Below are 12,810 nucleotides of genomic sequence, written 5' to 3' on the forward strand. Positions count from 1 at the left end.
GGTTACGCAACTTTTTCCAGTGAGATCATCTATTCCCTTCTCTTTGGCGGATTCAATCATGCCTTGGTAATTGTGGCTTGGCCTAAGCGCTCACCTGAGAGTCCAAGAAAGAAGGCAAAACAGCTATATAGAGCCCCTCCCTCGAGTCGAGCAATGAACAAGTAAGTTAAGTAGAGACAAGGAAGAGGGGAAATGCAGTATCGTTATGTTATAGCAAGATCATCAGATCATGGGTGAAGCAATTGATCATCAAAAAGTTCTTTATCAGCCGGCGGAAAGCGTGGTAATTCATTCATTTCATCGGAAAAGGATCGAACTGGAGTCATCGCATCGTTTCTAGATCTTCGATACCTCTATATTCTGAAGAATAGGTCCTAAAATGGTCAATCGATTGTTTTCTCAACGGGAATCGAGGAAATGGCAAGGGTTTGAGTATAGCGAGCAGAGGAATAGTTTCCTTTATCAAAACAAGCCTATCGACTTGGAAACAGAAGATGTTGTAACTTAACTACACCCTTCCTCTTCTGCCGATCTTTACAACGCTATGCACATCTCCTTCTTAGTTTTGAAAAAGAAAAGGGCCTCTTTCCTTTTCCCAATACTTGACCAAGATTTCTGTTTAGTTCAGTTCCAGATTAGGAAGCAATAGATGTTCCATTGGCCGAGAAGGAAACCAGTAAGCAGATTGAAGAGATAGATTGAATAACAGGCAGATTCCCCTCGTAACAGGCATATAAATAAGTCCCATTAAATTGATTGATAGACTACGCATCGATGGTGTCGAGTCATCCTTGTAAGCTAAATACTACACAACCCTCCTTAGAGGGGGAACCTTAGAGGAAGAATACATATTACTTAGAGGACGGATGATGGTACATAGGCAAATCCTCAATCTATAGATGCTTTAGTGCCAGGCAGGCAGAGCCAGAGCCGCGTCGGGCAATGAACAACTCGTTTTTCGGAAGATAGTTGCGTTGCAGGTAAAGCTATCAGTAGTTGGAGCTAAAGCAAGCTAGCTATAGGTGTTCGGATAGTTGTGTTGATAGAGGGTTTTCTCCCGGGAGACATATCGATTACACACAAGAACCTAACTCTACTTCTTTTATCCTCCTTACTGCTCCTTATCTCATTTCTCCTTTTATTAGCACAACACCTTGTACTCCTTTACAGAAGCTGTATCGCTCAGAGCACAAATCGTTGTGCTCCTCACTGTTCAAGAGAGTTCTTGCCCTTCTCTGATCGGGGAAGGTCATTTAAAAACACTAGATCATCCCATTTCAGTTGAAGAAAAAAAGTGATCCACCTAGAATATATGATCGATACCAAAAGATTGGATGTCATTTCTCAACACCAGCTTCTCACCTGGAGGAGGGAAGGGAGATATGAGCATAGCGATAGCGGTATCTTTTCCTCTTTTGATAGAAGCCCACATGCCCACTCTTCTACCCCCCCCCCCGTACCACAGGGTATCAGGGGCCTCATGATCTCCATGAACAGAGATCACTACACAGGAAACAACTATATGAAAAACTTGCTTGCTTCTTCGAATCTCGAAATAACAGAACATATAGAAAGTGTTTTTGTGATTTTTCCATTCTCTTCGGGGAACCTATAGAAAGATTATCAGACGGCTTTCATGATATTATGCTTCCTTGCCCGTGTGGAACATGTGTGAGCATTATGTTTTTCCAACAAGTGATCCGACTGGAAGAAGTGTTATATGAGGACTTCGAGATCAAATAGAGAATCTGTCTCTCCATTCCTCGTGAGCCACTTATTTCGGAGAAATCAGAGATCAGAGTGATTTTCCTCCTTTTTCCCAAATAGTCGACGGTCTTACACCATTGGGATACTTCGGATAAACTGGAGTACATATATGAGAGACCGGTGCTAAAACCTTTTCTCGAGATATCTTCCAGATTCTTAGGGTCCTTGCTCTGGATCTCGCCCCCCCGGCGTGAAAGCAGTTGGTTCCGTAGTTTGAGAATTCTACTAATTCCAAGTATTCCATTATTATTATTAAATAAGAGAATATAAAAAGTAAAGAGGAGAAGACATAACCAGAAAAATTGTGAGAAATAAGTTAATTTATCAAGTTGAGGCATTTCGATTTGGATTTCAAATAAGAAAAAAAGGATTTTGTGAAATTTAGGAGTCGTTCGAAAGCATCAAGAGGGAAGAACTCAGATAGAAAGGCAGGCGAAGTTGGCGGCCAACCTAATTCCCCTCCCAGTTGTACCCTTGTGCATCCCCTTCGTAAACGATTTCCACTGGATCTGGAGATTCCCCGGGGCCCCCCGAATCATCATCTTTGGACCTCGAATCATCATCCCACCTTTTACGCTTCCGCGAAGAAGACGGGCCTGCCTCGTTCGCCCCATCATTTGCTTTTGTGCTTTCAGGGGATCCCGTGGAATGAGCCTCCTGCTCTTCCAAAGGCGCATCGGGGTCGAGAGAATCTGGTTCACCGAGCTCGGCGCGGCGAAACCGCTTCGCCAGATTGGTGGCTATTGCGACGAATTCGCTTGCGTCCCCGGCTTCCGTATAATCGGAGAAGATTTGTTGAAGAGTATCTCCTCCCTCACTATTCCACAATACATGATTTTCAGTGAACGATCGCGCAGATTCACCTTCCTCTAAAGGAAGAGGAGTGCCTACTTCGTGAAATATTCTTTCAACCTTGGAAGTCAACTCCGCAATTATGTCTTCGGGATGGGCGGCGTGCGCCATTTCCTGCTGGAGGTCTGGTAGTCCGCCAACGGGAGGTTGGTCTATGGGAAAGTCACCCCCGTTAGGAGTATTGGTCATGACGAGAACATTGAGATCCGTGACATTCTCATTCCCAAGATGAAAGGCTATTCCTTGAACTCCGAATAAGACAACAAATGCCATTATTAGTACTGTCAACGCAAGACCAAACGATGGTATAGCAATGAACAAAAGAATGACACTTGGAAATATGGTCCGAATAATTTCGATAGTAGTTCCATGAACAATCCTTTGTGGGATTGGATTAGTTTGCTCATTGAAATGCCATAAAGCGCGAACCAACATCCGTGATACGAAAACCAAAATAAGAATGAGGAAGAAAAAGATATCGTGATGTAAGTCAATGATTCCTTGCATCATAGGTGTTGCTGCGTCTTGAGATCCTAATTGCCATGGTTCCGCAGCATCACAAAGAGCGATTGTGAGGAATCGACATGATAATGAACGAAGAATCATTGGAATTTCCCATCTTTTTCAGCTCTACTCCCAAACTAAAGAGAAAGGAAAGGAGACTGATCTTGACGTCCGTGTCGGTTTTTCCAACGAAACGAATAAGTTTTGGATTGAGATTTCACATAAGCATTGCACAATGATCCGCATTAGGCGGGGAGCAGCAATGATACCGCTGGCCGGGAATAAGTACCTATCCCTCTACTACTGACGATGTTTTTCGTTCTATTGAAATCCTGCGTCGAGCCGATGTTTCATTGATCGATACCGGGCACATCCATCACATCAACTATTTCACTTTTCATACGCATTTATTGACGGACCGGTAAACTAGACCCGAAAAACTCCTATTTTTAAAACGAAAGACCCATCACAAAATTATGGCGCAACGCTATGACGAGCGTTCTCACAGGCCGGCACCTCGATGCATCCGTCTCAAGAGTTGTACACCTTACATGTGCTTCACGCCACAATCTCTCACTTTCTGCTCCTCCATCTGTCTCCATCATATAATCAATCTCACCTCTCATGTCTGAGTGAAAAAACCATATTTGTTAGTATATATCAAGGCCGAGAGGACACGTTCCTCTCATGTCGAGATTAGTATTAGGGACCCTTAGTATTATTAACCGGTTACTATACGTACATGCAGTGAGACAATCAATATATGCTCTCATTCACATTTCATTCTAGCACTGACGACTCCAGCCCTATCTATCCCTAGAAGCAAATGGACCCTAGAAGCAAATGGAGTAAGTCCGATGGAACACTCGGATTGGAAAAGATAATTATACTTATAGGCATGGATGAAAAAAAAGCTTGGAAACTAGTTCAAATCGAACTCAAAAGCAACTAGGCAATCCAACTTCCATTGAAGCAGCTTCCCTGGAACTAGCTGCCATTGTATCGGTTGGTGCCATTTCTTCTCTTGGAGGCAGGGCAATAGATTAAGATTAGGCGGTAAGTGAAGGAACTGTAGGGCTTAGGGCTGCGGGTGAGCGCAACTTCAATAGGTTGAGGGGAGGAAGAGAAGAAAAAGCAGCTATTTCACCTGGTGTCGTAATAACCACTGTTTTCGGGTTTGAAGGCATAAGCGCAGCAGAGATCTTCTTTCATTTAAGAAGAAGCCACCGTAAAGAAGAGGAAACAAGGCGTTTAAGGGACACCGACTCCCATTATTTTCTCCAGACCTGCTTTGGCTAAATCGACGGAGGCTTAGCTTATTATGTTTCGGGCGTTTAGCTAGCTTAGAGAATAAAGAAATCTATCTCTAAAGGGGGAGCGGTACGACTATTTTAGGTTAGAGGAAGGTTGAAGAGAGAATAGCTAAAATAGCCAGTCGGGTAGGCAAGTGCGGGTGGCTGTGGTCAAAGTGAATATGTCTTGTTTCGGTTAGCGGTTTCGGCTCTCCGGCACCGAAGTAAACTCTTTCTATTGCGGGGCCTATGGAGTTTGGGGATGAGTGCTGACACTTTACTGTGCAACATTCCTGTTTCTTTCATTCCCCTTACTAGATCAAAGAGGGCATATGTGGGGTTTGAAGATGCCTGGACCTTACCACCTTATTCTAATAGCCCGCATCAATGCCTCTGCCCAGAACATAGGAGCCCCCTGGTTTCAAGATCTCATATCAATTTTCAACTGCTGGGAAAGAATTGGGGTGCGGCAGGAAGAAATGGAATTCTCAATAAAAGTATAAACAGGTCTTCCCCACTGCTGCATAGAATCTGAGCTGGGTGGAATTGAAGTTCGGTTTCGATCAAGACACCCCTGCCTACTTACCTTAAAAAAATGACTAATGATCAACCGATCACAGAGGTCCTTTTCCAGCAACTTCAAATCAGAAAGCCCCGACTCCCATAAAGAATGCTTGCAGATCTTTCTTTTTATTACGATGACGATATGGACCTCATTACTGTCTCATTTTCTTATATTTATATAAGTTCTTTTTTTTGGATTCGACATAACAAGAACAGAATCACGCTCTGTAGGATTTGAACCTACGACATTGGGTTTTGGAGACACACGTTCTACCGAACTGAACTAAGAGCGCTTTCCGGGAGATAAAGCAGTAAAGAAAAAGGATGATTTTTGTACCGCATGCATATAGAAAAATGAAACTCTGAATTTTGTCCAATTTGAATCGATCTCAATTGATCCCTCGTTACTGCCCATAGGAGAAGTAATAGGTAGGGATGACAGGATTTGAACCCCTGCCTTGTTTTCCACATCATAATTTATTCCTCCATCTATATACAACTTTCTTGTCATTTCTTCTTTTTGGTTTCATATAATAAATGATATACATCTGAAACCCAACCTAACGTATAAAGAATGAATATTTATCGGTAATGCTCAGGAAGAAAGAAGGGGTCATCTTTTTGATTTTTATTCCACCCTCATGTACCCTTCTTTGCATTTTTTCTAAAGCCTGTTCAACCTCATATCACCTAGAACAAGTCATGGACTTCTTCAATGAAAGAAAGTCTCATGGAAATGTTTTCAACGAAATAAGAACCATACAAAATAGATTTATTGATCTTTTTATTTAGGAAAACGGATTTTTTCGCAGTTTTTTCTTTTATCCTAAAGATATGCAGAACGAGTGTATTATGAAATGTTCGTTGTCTAGCTTTGCATACATCGCTACTTAATCGTTTAGTGGTTATCGATGAAATTACTTCACCATAGAGAAAATATTATTGAAGTTTATATATATATATATATTATTGGTTGCTTTTGTTTATGTCCAATTGGAAAAGTTGATCTTCTAAATTCATATGTTTAGCCTAAAGTACATAACTTGTGTTCCTCCCTAGTTCTTGCAAAGCCACCTAATCAAGCCTCACCTCATTTGTAGTTATAACATGTTCAGCTGAAAGCAAACTCCAAATAAAATTGGTTTACTATTAGTAACACATATACTTTTTTACCTTAGCTCTTTATTTATTGTTCATTGAGCAGTTCAAATGCTTTGATTGCTTATCAGATAAGAGGTAAAAATATTCTTCATTCTTTATTTTGTTAATTCCAAATTGCATTCAAATCCATTCTTTCTCATAACTTGAGAATATGTACAGCGCAGAACAGAAAAGAAGGCTGATTTGATGAGTTGTAGGGGCGGACCCACTTCCACTGATTTCTTGCGGGAAGGTTCTATAAGGGAAGAAGAATCAGAGCTGTGACCTGGTAACCTTGATTTCTTTCGGAACGTCATTACGAGAGTAACAAAGAAAGAATAACGTAGATAGGAAGGAGCGAGCCGAGCCCCAAGGATAATGAATTGGTATGCCGGGTGCTTACTTGAGCAAGAAGCCAAGTCATCGATAATCAAAGAAAGGTGTGAGTGAACGAGCCCAACTTTCCGATTCAAATATGACTCCTTTCCACTTTCAACAAATAGAGAAATCTCCGCTAGGCTAGCAGTGGGTAACCAACGTAGTGCCCCATTCGTTCCATGACATCCAATCAGTTCTCCTCGGATTCCAATCCAATCTCCCAATCAGTGAGAAATAGACGGTCGGATGAGATCTCGAACGTTGTCCCTACCTACTGAGGAATCAAAAGTGTACGTAGAAAAATAGAGTGTTGGAAATGCATCGAGGAGAACTTACCTTGTGAGTCACTACTCCGGCACTGGGCAGGAATACTACTAGCGAGGCTTATAGGCGGCTAGTTCTTAAAGAAATCTGTCAGCTATAACCTAGCCTATTGAATCTGGTACGCCCGAAGCACGAAACTAGATAGGTAGCCCTACCTACGACTAGAAAAGTATCGTATTTTTTTCTTCCAGTAAATCTTCCACTCATTCCTTCCATTATGGAATATCATTTGGAGTGTATTTTCCCTCTCAAAAAAGGCTTCACCCTCACTTCACTGAACTTATTGGAAATGCCTAGGACAGAGTTCATTCACTTGCCCAGCAGCCCTACTCCTCATAGTTGATCCGAATTTCTATCCCTGATTGACTCAATCAGGAAGAGGAAGACTTGATAAAAGATGAAAAGAAAGGATTGATTACCTTTTGAAGTCAAGAAAAGAAAGGAAAGGGCTATTTATGAGTTTATGTAGATGAAGTTTCAGATTCTTGGATGAGCGGAACATCTTTGAGACAAATCATCTCTACCCGGGTACATAGCTTCATCCAAACCATGGATCCACGAATTGTTGACTCGCTCTAGAAAAGAGCTTCGTAGTTGGGAGCTCTGAACCGATGATCGATATGGTTTCCTAGGATGAGAACTATGGTTTACTACTTGAAAGAAAGTTGTTTTATCTTTTTTTCACTTTTTGAGGTGTTTTGCCTAGTCTGAATTTCCCCTTCTTCTATTTGATCAAGATGGATAGCAAAAAAGCATGAATAGGCCTACTGGGATGGAAGGAGAGAAGGACTGAACGAGAAAAGGAAATACCTCTTTGTTTACCTTGGAATGAATTGCTCAACTACTTACGAAACGAAACGTTCATCTACGATCTTTCTTAAGAAAAGATAGGACTGTACGGCAGTTCTCGTTAGTAGATTTGCAGAACAGAAGAAGAAGTTCACTCTGACTTGCGCACTACAAAAAGGCAGCCAACGACTTCGGACGTACTCCGTCTTTCGAGCCTCTGTTTAGCTTCAAAAGATAAGGCGCTAGTGCAACGAACGCTGCTTTGGTGCGTCCCACCCCAACTAACTAGTGCTTGACTTGACTTTCCCCCGCGCCCTATCCAATGAATAAGGAGAAGGCCGGCCTATCAATGACCGAGCCAGTCTGATCTCCTTTATACTGACCTCAAACAACGAGCGAAGTCGAGATGTTGATGAGAAAGGGGCTTTTCTCAAGGCCAAAGAGTGCTCTTTGAAGGCTACTATGCATCCTTACGAATACAAGAGTGGTTTTTTTTGTTTTGGGTATAGCAGGACTTGAACCTGCGACCATTAGGTTAAAAGCCCAATGCTCTACCAACTGAGCTATACACCCGATTTTACAAGAAGGCTTGGTGCGGAAAAGAAAAGAGGGCGGCCTGGCCCCTTTTCTTCTTATCATATCACAAGGGCGCGGCTCTGTATGGTATAGTACTATGGAGCAAGTTTGGGAGTCCTTTCCACTCATTGAGGATTCTATCTAAAAAAGAAGGTCAACGGGGGAGACTACTTTGAAGTACGGGCTGAACAAACTACTTCTCCTGCTACCAAAACAGAGAAATAAGGAAATAAGATGGATTCGTCTAATAAAATACCCAATGCCTGTAGTTGAAGAATTGTTGGATGAGTTATCTTGTGCTGTTTGGTTTACTAAGCTGGATCTGAGAGCTGGTTACCATCAGATAAGATTACATGAAGCAGACGAATACAAAACGGCATTCAAGACCCACGTCACTATGAATTTTAGGCTATTTGGGCTCACAAATGCACCACCCACCCTCCAGAGTGCTATGAACACAATTCTGGCTGAGCTGACTAGGGTTTGTGTACTTGTTTTTGTTGATGACATCTTAATCTACAGCAAATCCTTGCAAGATCATGTCACCCATTTGCAGCAAGTATTTGACCTTCTGAAGCAGAATCAACTATATGTGAAGTTGAATAAATGTTCATTTGCTCAACCACAGATAGAATACCTGGGTCATGTCATTAGTGGGCAAGGGGTGGCTACAGACTAAAAGAAGATCCTCACAGTGAAAGAGTGGCCTACTTCCAAGTCAAGCACATTAGAGTTTGGGCTTAGCAGGACAGGCGTTTCATTCACAGGAGCTTAGCTCATTTGACTGCTCAAAGACTTAAAATACCAATGCAGCACAAAGCTTTCCTTTCCTCAAGCTCATGGGATTACAATATACCATCCAATAAAAGGCTCAGAGAATAGGGCAGCTGATGCACCACTATCTAGATTACATGAGCCAGATGAACTCAATGCCATTACTTCCTGTCAACCACAATGGCTCACTGATATTGTTGCAGGGTACAGCAAAGACACATTCATCCAGAATTGACTATCTGAATTGGCAGTCCTGAGCACTCACAAGAATAGCAAATATTCATTGCATAATGGGGTCATTCGATATAGAGGAAGAGTATGGGTTGGTGCAAACTTCTAAATGAAAAAAAACATCTTGCAAGCACTTCATGCCAGTGGTATTGGTGCCCACTCTGGTATTACTGCTACTTATCACCGCATCAAGGCACTATTTGCTTGGACAGGAATCTTTCAATCAGTGGAATCTTTTGTCAACAAGTGTCAAATCTGTCAGCAAGCTAAGGTAGAACATTAAAAACTCCCTGGCCTCTTCGATCCTCTACCCATTCCTGATGAAGCATGGTCCATTATCAGCATTGACTTCATCACTGGATTACCAAAGTCCCATTACTATGATTCAATTCAGGTGGTGCACGAGACAAGCCAAACAAACAGAAACCGAATTAATACCGAAGAACACAAGCTGTGGGCCGTAAAGTGGAAACGGTTGCAGGCCAAAGCTGTCCCCCTTTGCCACTAAGACTTGAATCTTTAACCATCGGAATACCCGGTACTCTCTCTACCAAACAGGCAAGATAGTCTTATCTTGAACTCTGTCCCTTCTCTAATGATTGACAGGTTTAGTGCCTGGTAGTAAGGGTATTTTGTGGTCTATTGTCCTCCTAGGAGGTCACTCTGTAGGCTCAGCAAACAATTCACTGAAGCCATTCAAGACCGGTTGCAGGGCAGACAGACCATTGACTTGACATGACCGTAATACATACAGAATAGGAAGGATAAGCTATAAGATAGAGATCCGGATTGTTGTGCTCCGGAATAAAGAAGAATACCATCTTGTCTAATCAAATACGAATACCATCTTATTGATTTAGTCAGCTTGCATCAACACATAAGATGTGATATGAGTAGTGGGAAATAAGCTCTTCTTTGATCACTTGAAACATAGTAGAAAGCATCCAAAACAGAATGAAATGTTGTTCAAAAGAAGAAGCTACCTGGCCCAACCACTACACCATTTTGCCTAATGTGTGACTACCCATATCAGTTACAACATCTTCCGTTTCCAAGTTTTCAGTGCCTTTTTCTTATAGTATACAAAATCGGATTATGGATTGCTCTTCATTTCGTTCAATTTATCCCCTTGCTTTTCAACGTATATATATTAACCCGCCTTGTTTACCTATTTCTTCTACAATTCACATGACTCATTGAAACCAACTTTCTCCTTCCTACATTTTATCTCTACAGCAGTTATCCTGTATAATGATTTCTTTTTGGTCGCTACTCTCCTAACCGACGAGTCGGAGACGATACGAATGTCCATTCACCCTACCACCCATCTTCCTTCTAGCTTCCTTGATCAACGACGAGTAAAGATCCCGGAAAAGATCCAAGGGAGTACAATACACTTTATATTCACGTCTTGAATAATGAGGGGGGTAAAGAAGAAAGTCCGATTTCTCTCTCCTTTGTGGATATGCCCTTATTCAGCTCTTGAAAGAAAGAGAGATAGAAAGAGAGAATGATCAAACTCAACTAGACGGCAGTTCCTCTTGTTCAAACCTCTCTTGCCAAGTCTTCTCCTCATAGCGAGTTTCGCTCTCGCTTCGCGTGTCCTAAACATAAAAAAAAGAAAGAATTGATTGTGAAAGACAAGTGTTTCATTCCCCTCCCTAATCGTTGAAATTCGAACTGTCCGCTAGCTCCTCCTTTGTTTGGATTATAGCCCTTCCTTGGGGATTTACTATCCAAAGTAAATCTTTCCAGTTTCAAATGCTACTATTTCTTCGTGGGCAGAAAGTCCAAAATCTTCTTTTTCCGGTACTCCTTACTCTTTTCTCCCGTCGTCCTACTTTCACTTCTACGGACCTTCTATCCATACCGAGTTCCAGGATTGGTGAATCGATGTGGGAATAGATAAAACGATTGTTGAGTACACAGTATAACCGTGTAGCTCATCCAGAAGATCATCAATGACCGGTATCGGGTATTTCTTTTTTACGGTTTGCGCATTGAGTTGCCTATAATCCATAGGCGCCACGAACCTTCTTTCTTCTTGTAAAGAAGAGCCGGTGAGGCATGAACTAGGTTGTAGAGTACCATTCTAGAGTAACTCCTTGATTATGGCTTCAATTTCATCCGGTGGTGTGAATACCTATAAGGCCTTTGATTCACTGGTTGACTATCGTGAGGTGAATCCGATGGTCACATGGTCTTTTAGGAGGGAGGGTAGTGGGTTCTAAGAACACATCAGAGAAAGAGGACAAACCTGCTTGAGTCCTCTTCTACATCTTGAGTACTTCCCACTCCAATGGATCTAGTTTTTAGAATAGCTTTGATCCGGCCATGTAGAGCACTCATAGAGGTCCGGCTTCACGTCAGTAATCTACCACACCCATGCTAGAATTCAGTAGAGTCCCCACTCGCCAACCGCGATGTCTTGGTTGAGAGGCCCCACCTACCCATCTTCCCACAGTTTCACTGAGGTAGTACCATCCCCAATTCGCCACTTCTTGTGTTGATGTACTAAGAAATTGGTTGAGGCAATCGACTTCAATCAGAGGAAGCACTTGTGCACATCAACTTAGGATATCCCCTCCGTTCTACACCAGATTATGCACTCACCTCTGGTATAATATAGGAAAGGAAGACGCCCTTTCAGTGCACGCCAAAGCAGCTTTGCCTAGAAGGCTTCGAAATACACTACTAGGTCCCTCATTCTCAGTCGGCCTTCACAAAGCGGTTTGCACACCTTGGACCAGCTGGACAGATGTTCCGGCCTTTCTCCTATTAAATGCATCTGCCACCTTATTTTCCATTTTACCCCTAATATTCCGCCTTTGAAAGTCAAAACTCACACTTGCTCATCTTAGCATGTAGCTGATTCCGCAGAAAAAGTGTTAGTTGCAAGTGCTGTTGATGCTCCTTCAGTGTTTTACTGTCAAGAAGTATATCATAAAACCAACACAAATCTTCTGGGCTTGAACACATCATTCATGAGTGCTTGAAACGTTGCAGGAGCATTTGTAAGCCCGCATCACATTGAATTCATAGTTACAGGGTTCTGAATGAAGTTTTGGGCTTGTCTTCCTCTCTCATCCTGATCTGATGATAGCCAGATCTTAAGTCAATCTTGCTGTAATATTTAGCACCACTCATCCAATAGGGCATCTATGTGCCGGAATTGGGTATTTCTTCTTTACTGTACTGGCATTCAGCTGCCTGGTTTCAATGCACATCCTCCATGTCCCATCCTTCTTCTTCACTAACAGCACAGGTGAAGCAAAGGGGCTAGTAGAGGATTGTATCAGTGAATTCTTCAGCAATTCCTCAATTCTCAATCTCAGCCTTTTGCAGATGTGAGTATCCGTATGGCTTCAGATGTTTGGGCTCAGTACCTTCGGGGGTCTATAGTGATCATGGATTCTTTTTTTTTGTAAGGACTTAGGTTCTTGAAACACCTACTCTTAAGAGTTCAGTAGGGTTGAAATTGGATCAGAGATCAGAGATGTTAGGTTTACTGAGTTGACCATGCACCATTGAGCCATCATGCAGAACTAAGCTTGTTCTGATTTAGTAGCAATCAGCTCTTCTCCTTCCACCTGGTACAGCTTTCCTCCTCCCCTCTTGA

The 12,810-nt window shown here is 42.2% G+C and overlaps 1 protein-coding gene and 2 non-coding genes across 3 annotated transcripts; all 3 read right to left on the reverse strand.

Annotated features, from left to right (window-relative positions):
- Nucleotides 1–1,524: 1,524 nt before the first annotated feature.
- LOC119271381 (putative ATP synthase protein YMF19) lies at nucleotides 1,525–2,302 on the reverse strand. The gene has a single exon (XM_037553235.1). It carries the CDS (start codon nucleotides 2,103–2,105, stop codon nucleotides 1,635–1,637), a length of 471 nt encoding a protein of 156 aa, XP_037409132.1. The 5' UTR covers nucleotides 2,106–2,302; the 3' UTR covers nucleotides 1,525–1,634.
- Nucleotides 2,303–5,198: 2,896 nt separating this feature from the next.
- TRNAW-CCA lies at nucleotides 5,199–5,272 on the reverse strand. Its single transcript has one exon. It is a non-coding gene; the product is annotated as a tRNA-Trp (tRNA).
- A 2,838-nt stretch (nucleotides 5,273–8,110) lies between these two features.
- On the reverse strand, nucleotides 8,111–8,183 carry TRNAK-UUU. The gene has a single exon. It is a non-coding gene; the product is annotated as a tRNA-Lys (tRNA).
- Between the last annotated feature and the right edge of the window lie 4,627 nt (nucleotides 8,184–12,810).

This window comes from Triticum dicoccoides, chromosome 3A (assembly GCF_002162155.2).
Source record: "Triticum dicoccoides isolate Atlit2015 ecotype Zavitan chromosome 3A, WEW_v2.0, whole genome shotgun sequence".
In the NCBI taxonomy this organism is placed as follows: Eukaryota; Viridiplantae; Streptophyta; class Magnoliopsida; order Poales; family Poaceae; genus Triticum; species Triticum dicoccoides.

What these genes read in the sequence shown, in the direction of transcription:
- LOC119271381 (XM_037553235.1), bottom strand. Translation starts at nt 2,105, where the DNA reads ATGCCTCAACTTGATAAATTAACTTATTTCTCACAATTTTTCTGGTTA.